Below are 12,751 nucleotides of genomic sequence, written 5' to 3' on the forward strand. Positions count from 1 at the left end.
GAACATGTACTGAGACTGAACATGCATAGAGACGGTACACGCGTTGAGACTGAATATGCACTGAGACAAAATATATATTGAGATAGAACATGTATTGAGACTGAACATGCATTGAGACTGAGCGTGCATTGAAACAGAGAATGTATTGAAGCTATAACCGCATTGAGGCTGAACATGCATTGAGACTGAGTATACGTGTTGAGACTGAACATGCAATAAGAATTAATGAATGTGTTTTAAGATTGAATGCATTGATATGAATTGTGAATGTACATACACTGAAGCGGATCATGTATGGAGACGTCCGTACACTGAAACGCAACATGTATGGAACCTTAACCTATATTGAGACCAAATATGAATTTGAGATTGAAAACATTTTTATCATGCAAGAGTATGTGCTAACTGGATTTGAATGAGGAAATGTTGCATAAATGCATGATATACAATTTATTACCATGAGATGATTCAACCACTATGTGTTATTACAAGTTTTAGTTAGGTTGTGAACCTAGAAAGAATATGATGACAGACTATAGTCGCTTGGTGAACTGATGAAGGATGTCTTTAGACTTTTATGATCAGAGGATTTTAGAGGACATGAATAGACTAGAAATAGAAAGGACTATACATTGAAAGCACTGAACATAGACAGAGATCATAGAAAGCATAGAATGACAGAACATAGGAAGATGATCAAGGAAGGGTAAACCATAGAAAGTCAGAATACGAAAGTTAGAATATCAAAGCACGATACATGAAAGGATGACTTGTAGACAACCAACGATCGTTTCAGACAATAGAATGATCCTTATGTCACTAGTATCACAGATTTTTATTAGAAAGAATGAAGAAGGAGTTCAACATTATTAATTGAATGCAGAATGGCTGGAGAAAGAGGAAGAGGACCTAACCCTGAAGAACATGCGCCACGAATTATACCAGAACGTAGTGTGGAAAAAAGGTTTCGCAAGCATAATCCACCAACTTTTGATGGCCTCGGTGATCCTCTGTATGCCGAGAGATGGGTAAGAGCTACTGAAATGATACTTAACCACGTTGGCTGTGGGGATAGGGAGAAACTCACATGCACAATTTTCCAACTCGTTGATGAGGCTGAATTCTGGTGGGAATCTGTGCGACGAACCTTGACCCTCGAGCAATGGGAGGTGTACACGTGGAATGATTTTAAAGAAAGATTGTATGAAAAGTATATCCGTAGATGCTATAGGAAGAAGAAACAGGATGAGTTTTGGAATTTACGACAAGGAAATATGACGGTCACTGAGTATGACCGAATGTTTAACCAGCTTTCGCGATATGCTCCACATCTAGTTGACACAGATGAGAAATGTGCAGAAAAGTTTCGACAAGGTCTGTGGCTTGAGATAGCCGTTCCACTAGCAAGTCAGGGAGCACTAACATATGCTCAATCTTTGAGCAGGGCCCTAAACATCGAAGCAATACTACCAAAAGAAAAAGAGAATGTGTTAGCACAAGCACCGACCCAAGACTATGGAAAAATGAAACGTAAATGGGAAGACGGAAATGAAGGAAACCCAGGAAAAAGAAAGCAACCATGGAGAGGAAATCGGCAACAACAAGGACACACGGAAGGAAAGCCGTTATGTCCAACATGTCAGAAAAATCACTATGGTGAAGGTAAGATAGGTTCCAACGACTGCTTTAGGTGCAAGCAACCAAGGCATTTCGCAAGAGACTGTCCAAACAATAATAAGAACATGAGAATTACACAACCTCATAACTTTGCCCCTCAAAGGCAAAATCATGTACCAATTGGCAATGAACGACCGAATCAAAGACAACCTGCACTGTCGCAGCCCGAAAACCCGACACTAGTAATAGCGGGGTACGAGTATCGATACGACTATTTTTAAAGAATAAAAGGTAAGAACAACTAGGTGAACGTCATGCGGAAGCTCACGTCAAAGCATGCTAAGGAAAAACTCCATAAAATTAGCCCAAGGGTAAAATCGTCAACATTGTCATAACTTTTTAATTATTAGGAATTTCACGAATAAAAACAAAACGGGTATAGCTCATTTTTCATAAGGAAGCATAATATGCAGAGTATCGCAGCAAAAGGCGAACCGATTATATGTATGAAGACACATAACCGTGAGTGTATTGCTTGATCCCCAAAAGAAAACTAAGTATTTCAACATCAAGACTCTATTATCATAAAGGCAAAATAGAAATTTAAATTACATCGATAGAAACTCTCCCCCACTAGCACCAAACCAATCTCGCTCCCTGCTTAGCCTGCACATTTAGAAATATATGCAGGGCGTGAGTACATAATACTCAGTGGGCAAAAGCCGAAAAACAAGAAAGGTGCTCTTAGAGCTATAAGTTTGAAGCTTGCCACATCTCAGCAATACACATAAATATGTTAGTATTAAATGAATCTGTGCATGCAGTTTTCATAATCATGACATCATAAGTAAACGACTGCAGTCAAAGATTTTAACATGCATGTACCACATCTACAACTCATCATTATAATTAAGGTACTGAGAAGTAGGCCTCCCTCTCAAGTACCGTGACCGGCCGACCCGAAGACGGCTCGCAGTCACCTCTGTGCACAAAATCCCGCTTGTGGCAGGACCGAATTCGTCTCATCAGTAGAGGGTAACACACAAGCTCAACATCAAAAATTGGCAAGTCAAACAGTTCTCAAATATCATTTATCTCAAAGCATTTGTTAATCTCATAACATCATCAAATCATTTTAGAAAGTTCATATGATAAACATATACTCAAAATATTGCCCACCTGAAGTCCTTCGCTAATCCTGGAAAAAAATCAGGCAACTTACTTCTTCGTCTCGCTCGGGCCTTCATATGTCATCATCACATCGTCATCGTCATCGAAGGTTCATGTGATAAAACAAACCTTAGTCAGAAACTCAATTTCTAAATCCGATCTCATCTTAACTATAACTTCTCACTCAACGTCTATTTACCCGTTAAAACTCAATTCCTAGGTATACTCGACTTCTAAGGATTCATTCGTCCTATTTTCGACTTAACTCCCAACTCGGCTCAAACTCATAGCAATCAAGCACATAAACAAGTATAAACACTTAAGCATATTAAAAACACACATAGACAAGTCAAAAACAAACTTCACTCTGCACTGACTCAACTTTAAAACCTTACCAGACTCTGTACAGAACTCTCATCGGGTCGTAACTTATACCAAAAGAAACTTCCTTGAGTCTAGTTTTATTTAAAAAAAAGTAGGATCAAAAACTCCAAGTATTTTAGGAGATATGACTGTTTTACTACAGTCTACCATATTCGGTAGTTTTTAGCAACCGAAAAGTTTGATTTTTGAAAAATAGTAAACGTTGTCAAAAAGGTCTGAAATTTGGTGGGTACTTAGCTAAGACACTCAGGTCTCAACCATAAAAATTTAGGTTCCATAATGCTAAGAAAAGCTACTGTAAAAGGTGACTCTAATGGCTACTCACCGAACAATTCGGTAGAACGTAGCAGTTTTAGTCTTACATTTTATAAAAATAGAAAACGACGTCTAAATGACCTGAAATTTTACCGGTATGCTGAAGACTCTCAAATATACTTACCATAAAATTGTCAGGGTGTTTGGGTATCAAAAACCCCTCGAAAACAGTAGGTCCGTGCGTCGTGAAAAACGACTCCGAAACATACACACAAGCAAACATGCTCAACTCAACATTTAAACCAAGCAAACTCATCAAAGCTCATTTTAAGCACTTATAGCACTTAAAAATATTCAAACTCAACAAAATACTCATAATACTCAATCTCGACTCTTTTCTTTCATCATCAACTCAAATCTCATAGAAAACACTTCAACGAACGTATCAAACAAATTTTCTTTTCAATTTCATGCTCGAAATTACTCAAATACTCAAATATGATCATTTACATCATATAACTCATTATTCACATATTCATTCTCTTTTTATCATGTAAACTATATTTTAATGAAAATCCATGTATCAACATAAAACTCTTAACAAAACATGGATAAAGTTCACATAATGATCATAGAGCAATTAGACCTCATTTTATCAAGCATCAAACTCACATCATACAAGAACTCAAAACTCATACAAACTAAACTAAGCCAAAATTTTATTTAGCCTACAAAAGACTTAATCAAATATACAAAGACACTACTATCATGCTTAAAAACATATATCTTAAGCAAAATCACTTAAATAACACATAGACCAAAAAGTCCTAATTTTTACTAAACTAAACTCTTTGAAAATTTATAAACACATATGAATCTTTAATCTATTCATATATTTTTCATTTTTAACCAATTAATCTTACATATAAACCATCAATTTACATATAAGGGCATATATACACATATCCCTAATTTTTGTAAACTAACTCACATCAAAATCATCAATTGACATCATATACTCAAATTACTCCATCAATCATCATCATATACATCTCATGGACTCATTTACATCATCAATTCATCATTTAACTCTTTGACTCAAAAGTTCCCATTTTTGGGTAAACTAACTTCCATCAAAGTTTCACATCTCAAGGCACATATTTCACAACATACCTCAATCATCAATACTCATCACATAACTCTCATTTTTCACCCCAAATCAAGAAAAGAAAAAGAAAAATTTTTGAAGGGGTGAAGACCCATTTTTTTCGAAAATTAAGGAAATAGGGAGGGGGTGATTTTCTTGCTTCATCTTTCAAGAATACACACATACAACATCCTTCAATCAAGAATTATAGAAAAACATGGCCACTTACCCAAATTCTTACCAAAATTCACACTTTCTCACTCTAACTTTGGAGCTCTTCTTCAAGGATTCTCTTGATTAAAAGTGGCTAGAATGTGTTTTTGGAAGATATTAGAGTGGTTTGAGATGTTTGGTAATATTTTTGGAAGCTTCGAAGGTTTTCATCAATGGAGGAAAAATGGTGGAAATGAGAGATGAAGGAGATGAGTGTGTGTTGGGCGAAAATGTGTGTGAGGGAGAGAGGTGAGTTGGCCGAAAATTTCAAGTGAGGGAGAGAGAGATTTGGCTTTGCAAGATTTGAATTGATATTGTGTATCTTTAAAGAGATTTGGAAATCTTAGGGAATATTTGACAATTAATGGATGATCTCTCTCACTCTAATCTCTCTCTCACTCTAATCTCTACACTTCTCTCTCTCTAATCTCTACACTCTCAATCCCTACTCTCTCAATAATACACTCTCAATCTCTACTCTCTCAATCTCTACACTTAGTAATTCGAGGCATATAACATATGGTAGAGAAATTAGAATAAAGTGTGAAAAGGGTGATTAAATAAAAATCACAATAACTATGGAAATGTCACTCATTAATAAAATACCATAGTATAATTATTCATGTGACCAAAACAAAATAATTATAGCACTAATATTAGTGCACTCACTCAATTATAATATTCCTCTTCGTAGGAAAAATAATTAAAAAAAATATTATGCTTGGAAAAATTTTCATAAACCGGCATCATTCGATTTCTCGATAAATATAAACCATACTTGCTTTGGAAACTTAATCAAAATTCCAAATGCTAAAGTCTCAAATAAAAAACATAATAACTTGGTCACAGTGACACACATCACGAAAATCACATAATCAATCAGTCACGTAGATTCACATAACGTCACATCAAAGCAGTCGGCAAATACAAACAAACTAGACGTCTCTCGGACCGACTCTTTTCATCAAGGTTCTCACTCTTTCTTCCTCGACTCTATGTCAACTCATTATTCCTATTTTCTTAATAGGTCAGTCAATCTCTGATAACTCGGTATCTGGTAAATCTATTCCCAGTAGTCGGAAATAAAATAAAATCTCAACTCAATTCAATCAGCATCTCTATCTCAGCTCATTTCTCGAATCTCATCACTCTAACTCTATCATCGGTTCAGTTACTCGTATCTCTATTTAAAAGACAAACTGTCTTATCTGGTCATAAAAAAAAAGTAGTCTCGCATCTCGACATCTCAGTTCTCTCAATAGTGTTAAGACACTATCACACAACATAAGGAAAAATACGGGGTGTTACATGCTACCCCCCTTAAAAAAAATTCGTCCCGAAATTTGAGTTATTCACCTTCGGGAAAAAGCTCTGGATACTTCTCTTTCATCTTCTCTTCAAGTTCTCATGTTGATTCTTCTTGACCGTGATGTCTCCATTGGATTTTCACCAAAGGAATCGACTTGTTCCTCAATTGTTGGATTTTCCGATCCAGAATAGCATCAGGTCTCTCTTCATAGCTCAAATCTGGTTCCAGGGACACTTCTTCTTGATGAATGACGTGTTTTGGATCAAACACGTACTTTCTCAATTGAGAAACATGGAAAACGTCATGGACGTTCGCGAAGCTCGGAGGCAACGCTAGTTTATAGGCTACAGGGCCTACCTTCTCTAATATATCATAAGGTCCTATATACCTCGGTTTAAGTTTTCCTTTCACTCCAAAACGGTGAACTCCTCTAGATGGGGAAACTTTTAGAAAAACCTTGTCTCCCACTTCAAAATGAATCTCGTCCTTCTGGTGTCTGCATAAGATTTCTGACGATCTTGTGCCTCTTTTATTCTCTGTCGAATCTATCTTACAATAGTGATCATCTCTTCTATCGCGTCAGGTCCAAGTACTTTTCTCTCTCCAACTTCATCCCAATAAAGCGGAGATCTACACTTCCTTCCATACAAGGCTTCGTATGGAGCCATGTTGATAGTTGACTGAAAACTATTATTGTAAGCAAACTCAATCAGGGGTAAAACTTGCTCCCATTAATTTCCTCTATCAAGCACTACAGTTCGGATCATGTCCTCCAAAACTTTCCTCTCGGACTGTCCATCTGTTTGCGGATGAAACGCTGTGCTAAAATTCAATTTAGTACCCAACTCTTTCTGCATGCTCATCCAAAATCGTGAAGTAAACTTCGAGTCTCGATCTGATGTGATCATCATCGGTACTCCATGCAATCGCACTATCTCTCGGATATAAATCTGAGCTAACTTGTCAGATCCATAAGTAATCTGAATCGGTATAAAATGTGCACTCTTCGCCAATCGATCGATGATTACCCAAATAGCGGTATTTCCTCTTTTTGACTTTGGCAATCCTGTCACAAAGTCCATGGCTATATCACTCCATTTCCACTCTGGAATTTCCAATGGCTGTAACTTGCCATAGGGTCGTTGATGTAACGCTTTCACTTGCTGACAGGCTAGACATCTTTCAACGAAAGACGCTATCTCACGCTTCATTCCTTCCCACCAGAACTTCGTTTTCAAGTCTTGGTACATCTTCGTACTTCCTGGGTGTGCAGTATAAGGGGTGTCATGAGCTTCACTCATGATTTCATTCTTTAGTTCCTCTTTATCAGGCACATATAGTCTTCCCTCAAACAAAATGGCATTATCTGCCGCCTCTTGATAATTCTCCACTTTTTCGGTTCGAATCTTCATTGGCAACCTTTCCATCTTCTCATCCTCTCTCTGAGCTGTGACTACTCTTGATCGTAAGTCAGGTATAAGGCTCAATGCAAAAATTACTATTTCTGTCGTTTGTGGTGGTATTACTACCTCCAAATTCATCCTCTTGAATTCCTTGATCAGGTTCTCTTCTCGAGTAAGGAGAAATCCTAACTCTCCCTGATTCTTTCTGCTCAACGCGTCAGCTACTACGTTAGCCTTTCCGGGATGATAATTTATCCCGCAATCGTAATCCTTCACCAACTCTAGCCATCTTCTTTGTCGCATGTTCAGATCTTTTTGCTCAAAGAAATATTTGAGACTTTTATGATCAGTGTATATCTCACACCGTGCTCCATAGAGATGGTGTCTCCAGATCTTCAAAGCATGCACTACGGCTGCTAATTCTAAATCATGCGTCGGATAATTCACTTCATGCGGTCTCAGTTGTCGTGAAGCATACGCTATAACTTTTCCCTCTTGCATCAGTACACAACCTAGACCATGCTTCGATGCATCAGTGTATACTGCATACTCTTTGTCTGCTTTCGGAACAGCTAAAACTGGGGCAATAGTGAGCCTCTTCTTCAGCTCTTGAAAATTTCGCTCACATTCGTCCGTCCAAACGAACTTGACATTCTTTCTTCAGCAGGTGCGTCAATGGCTTAGCGATTTTTCGAAAAGCCCTCAATAAAACGTCGATAGTATCCTGCTAATCCCAGAAAACTGCGAATCTCGTGCGGTGTGGTTGGCGATCTCCATTCCTGTACCGCTTGAACTTTCGCTGGGTCTACCTCAATTCCTCTCGCGGAGACGATATGGCCAAGAAAATTGATTTCTTTAAGCCAAAACTCGCATTTGCTAAACTTCGCATACAGCTTTTCCGCTCGTAATCTTTCCAACACGATCCTCAAATGCTCTTCGTGTTCTCGTTTACTCTTCGAGTAAATCAGGATATCGTCTATGAAGACTAACACGAACTTATCTAAGTATTCGTGAAAAAATGCGATTCATGAGATCCATGAATACTGCCGGAGCATTCGTCAAACCGAAAGGCATTACTATAAACTCATAGTGTCCGTATCTCGTACGAAATGCCGTCTTCGGAACTATCTTCCGATCGTATCTTTCAGCTGATGGTATCCTCGTTCTCAAGTCAATCTTTGAAAAAGTGCTCGCTCCTTGGAGTTGATCGAACAGATCATCGATTCGAGGTAACGGATACTTATTCTTCAACGTCACTTTGTTCAGCTCTCGATAATCGATACACAGCCTCAAGCTTCCATCCTTCTTTTTAACGAAAAGAACCGGTGCTCCCCACGGGGAAACACTGGGTCGAATGAAGCCCATATCTAGAAGTTCTTGAAGTTGCAGCTTCAACTCTTGCAACTCAGCAGGGGCCATTCTGTATGGTGCTTTCGACGTCGGTGCTACACCGGGCTCTAAATCAATCGTAAACTCGAGTTGTCGATCTGGGGGTAATCCCGGTAAAGTCTCAGGAAAAACGTCTTTGTACTCTCGCACGACTGGCATGTCATCAACGTTTGCCTTGGATTCGTCTCTCTGGTTCAGATATACAACGTACGCGGTTGTATCCTTCCTTCGCAAGAGCTTTCTTGCTTGCAGTGCCGAGATGATCGGTGTCTTCTATCATTTTCCCTCAATGCCAATGAAGGAAGTAGGTTCTTGGCCAGGTGGCTGAAAAGATATCCGTCTCTCCTTGCATTGTATCTTCGCACGATTCTCCTCTAACCAATCCATTCCTAAAATTATATCCAAGTGCCACATAGGCATCAATCTCAGATTTCTAGCCTCGAGCTTAATCGATTTTAACTTAAATTCTAAGTTAGGGCACACGTGCGAAACCGTAGTAGTTCTGCCTATGGGTGTGGTTACTCTTAGAGATCTGTGGAGCAGGCTCTACTTTCAATTCTAAGGTATCGACACAAGTATGTGAGATAAAAGAATGCGAGGCTCCAGTATCAAACAAAACTACTATAGGCACTCCTTTCAACTCGCCTATACCTGTCAAATTTCTTTGATTCTTCTCTGGTGCTTTCGGCTCCAGTGCAAACATCCTCTTGGTGATGCTGTTGATTTGCCTGCGGGGACTGGTGGTTGCCTTTTTGACTGACGTGGTCGATAGGCCTTGCTGTTGTCGCTGTGGCGGAGGTAGCGGTAAGATTCCTTCCATTGCTTTGAGTTGCGACCGGAACTGGTTCGGTCGTCCTCCGCTTCCACTTTGCTGACGATTCGGACACTGGTTCGAGTAGTGCCCGACCTTTCCGCAGGTGTAACAGGTATTCTGTCCCATTTTACACTCTCCCCAATGGAGTTTATTGCACTTTGGGCAAGGCGGTAATCCTCGCGGTCCTTGAAAAACTGCTGTTGGGGCAGCTGGGCCAACATAAGGTCGTTTATCTCTGTTTTGAAACTGCGGTGGCGCATTCTGACTCTGCCACGGCTTCTTGGGACCTTGACTTCGGTCATCCCATTTTCTCTTGCCCTTTTGGCCTTGTCCAGCAAAAGGATGATTTCCCGATTGAACATTCGGGTTTGATTGTGGAATCGAGCCTTGACTCGGTCTCTCTGGCTGCATTGCTAGTTCCATGTCTAGCGCTCGGTTTAAAGCCTCAGCGTAGGTTAGCGCACTCTGACTCGCTAAAACGACTCGTATCTCTTGCTTTAATCCGGAGCAAAACAGTTCCGACATCTTTTCATCTGTATCTACTCGATATGGAGCATATCGAGCCAAATCGCAAAACTGTCGGTCATACTCAGCTACCGTCTTATTCCCTTGCTTCAAATTTACAAACTCCGTCTCTTTCTTCTTTCGATAGCTTCGGGGTATGTATTTCTCGCAAAGAGCTTCTTTGAATTGCTCCCAGGTAAGAGCTACTATCTGCTCCTCGTTCATTGTCTTCTGTTTCGCTTTCCACCAGAAATCTGCGGATCCCTTAAGTTGATATGACATACACATGAGTCGCTCAGCGTCATTACATCGAAGGAATCTGAAAATTCTCTCCATACTTCGGATCCACTCCTCGGTTTCAGCGGGATCTCCTGATCCATTGAATCTTGGTGGATTTTGTCGCAGAAAAAGTTCCTCTACCCTCCTCTCTTGTTGTGGGGGAGGTGGTGGCGTGGGATCTCTCTGCTCCTCTTCTTCCTCTTCTTCTCGATCTATGTTCCTTCTGTTCCCCCTTCTTCTCGGAGGAATACTATACAGGAAAAAGAAACATATAACTATCGGCCTCAAAACTAGTCGCTCGTCATAAAACAAATTCTCTTTTTCTCACTTCGCTTCTATATCTCGTTTGTGATCTCAAAATTCTCAAAATTCTCGTCTACTCTATTTCTCGTCTATCTTTGTTCATAATTCTCGTCAATCTCTATTTCTCATTTATCACTATGCATCAACATCATCATCATTCTCAAAGCTCTGATAAAGATAGTGAAACTCACTAATCATCAACATCTCTGTATATATATATATAGGGAAAATTGCCTCTCTCTCGAGGTTTTTTTACAAAAGTAGGATCCTATGTACAACGGTCCTAACACTAAAATGATGCTCTAACTATACAAGCATCATAGGTACTAAGCACCTATAGATATATACTATCTACACATACTCACATACTATGCCTCTCTACCTATATATATATATATATATATACATATACGTATATATCAACTATGCATCTATACATATGTATGCGTCTACTAAATACACGTGATCACCAGTCGTCACCTCCTGTAACCCTGCTCGTCGCCTCGTTATCATCCATATCTTCACTCGGCTCCGTCTCCTCGTTCTGCTCTGCCTCCTGACTCCCGTACTCATCAATCAGTCGATAGACGCTATCGTCGCTCGGCTCATCCTCAACGTCAGTGTCCATCATAGGTCCAAAAACCGGCACCTCGGGAACAGGTACCCATGTCTCGACTTCGTCGGCTATAGTATGACGCTGCAATGGCTGAGTCCGTCCGTAGCCGACCGTCATCTCTAGAGTCTCCTCATCCGGGTCATCCTCGTCACTGTCAAGGTGTATGGGCCGAGAATTTCCCTCCTGGGCGTCTCGGGACTGTGGGTATAAAATCGAGTGCATATACGTCTGAAAAGCCAAAGTGCCAGGCTCAGGCAACGGGGCAACCCTCGGATACGGATCGAAGGGAACATACTGTATCTCAGGCTCAGTAGAAACAATCGGCTGTGCCGACTCAACAGGTGGCAATGGCGATGGTGCCGTCGCCGGCGTCCAATCCCAAGACGGTAACTCGGCGCTGGGAAAAGGAATAAGTGATAGAAACGAAAACGGGTCATGCTCTACCACTGGAGAGTATGTCTCGAAGATAGTCGGCTCTGAAACAACAGGCTCAGATCGAACTGGTATCGGATCAACTGGGGGTGAAGGTGCAATCGGAAACGGCTCATCGGGAAGTGGGGGCACAACAACTAGCTCCCTTCCCTGGGCTGGTCCCTCTAACTGTCCATACGGCGGTGGAGGTGGCTCGTCAAAAGCAAAATAGCGGTGGCTCAACGTCGCGATGAAACCACGAAAATCGGCGCTCACAAACCGCCCGAACTCAGTCCTCCTGATATACTGCGGCACCAGCGAAGCCGCCCAGTCTTGCCATCCGAGTGGCAACTGTGGAATCAGGTGAGTAATAGCCTCAGCCTCATCTATCCCATGGGCACTAGCCTCTAACCAACGTCGATGGTAAAGTGCTAGAAACTCCCCAAGAGTATCGCCCTCTCGCAGTCCAGTAGTCCTGAACCATCGGCGCATCGCCTCGCTATATCGTCTCTGTATCGCTGCCTCCTCTCGACTCTGCATCCTGTAAAATATCATGTCCATTAGAAAATGGATACGAAACTTACTTGGTACATCTCAATCAACAACATACTCGTCCTCGTTTGGTACGGTGGGGCATCGGCTATACTAGCCTCAACATCTCTCCTCATATTCCACATCAACTGCCTCATATCAAATTCCATCATCTCAAACAATTCCGTCATCAAAACCATTCATAACTCATTAGTAAATCATACTCAGCTCTCAACAGGAAAGCAACAAGAAACAACATCAACCTCTTACCTCATTTAAGCCGGAGGAGATGGGGTGCTGGGGTTTCGTTTCAAACTGACTCTCTCAAACTAGCCTAAGAATTTCAAATTAGACTAGTACTCAATTTTAAAAGAGTAGATGCAATCAAAGGTTCAACATAGTCAAG

The 12,751-nt window shown here is 40.5% G+C and overlaps 1 protein-coding gene and 1 long non-coding RNA gene across 2 annotated transcripts; one reads left to right on the forward strand and one right to left on the reverse strand.

Annotated features, from left to right (window-relative positions):
* Positions 1-884: 884 nt before the first annotated feature.
* Positions 885-1,452, forward strand: LOC130989553 (uncharacterized). Its single transcript, XM_057913556.1, has 2 exons — positions 885-1,374; positions 1,445-1,452. The coding sequence occupies exons 1-2, from the start codon at positions 885-887 to the stop codon at positions 1,450-1,452; spliced, it is 498 nt and encodes a 165-aa protein (XP_057769539.1).
* A 536-nt stretch (positions 1,453-1,988) lies between these two features.
* Positions 1,989-3,296, reverse strand: LOC131006810 (uncharacterized). The gene is made up of 2 exons (XR_009095774.1): positions 2,840-3,296; positions 1,989-2,283 (listed from the first exon to the last, which is right to left on the reverse strand). It is a non-coding gene; the product is annotated as an uncharacterized LOC131006810 (long non-coding RNA).
* Between the last annotated feature and the right edge of the window lie 9,455 nt (positions 3,297-12,751).

Source organism: Salvia miltiorrhiza, chromosome 1 (assembly GCF_028751815.1).
Source record: "Salvia miltiorrhiza cultivar Shanhuang (shh) chromosome 1, IMPLAD_Smil_shh, whole genome shotgun sequence".
Classification (NCBI taxonomy): Eukaryota; Viridiplantae; Streptophyta; class Magnoliopsida; order Lamiales; family Lamiaceae; genus Salvia; species Salvia miltiorrhiza.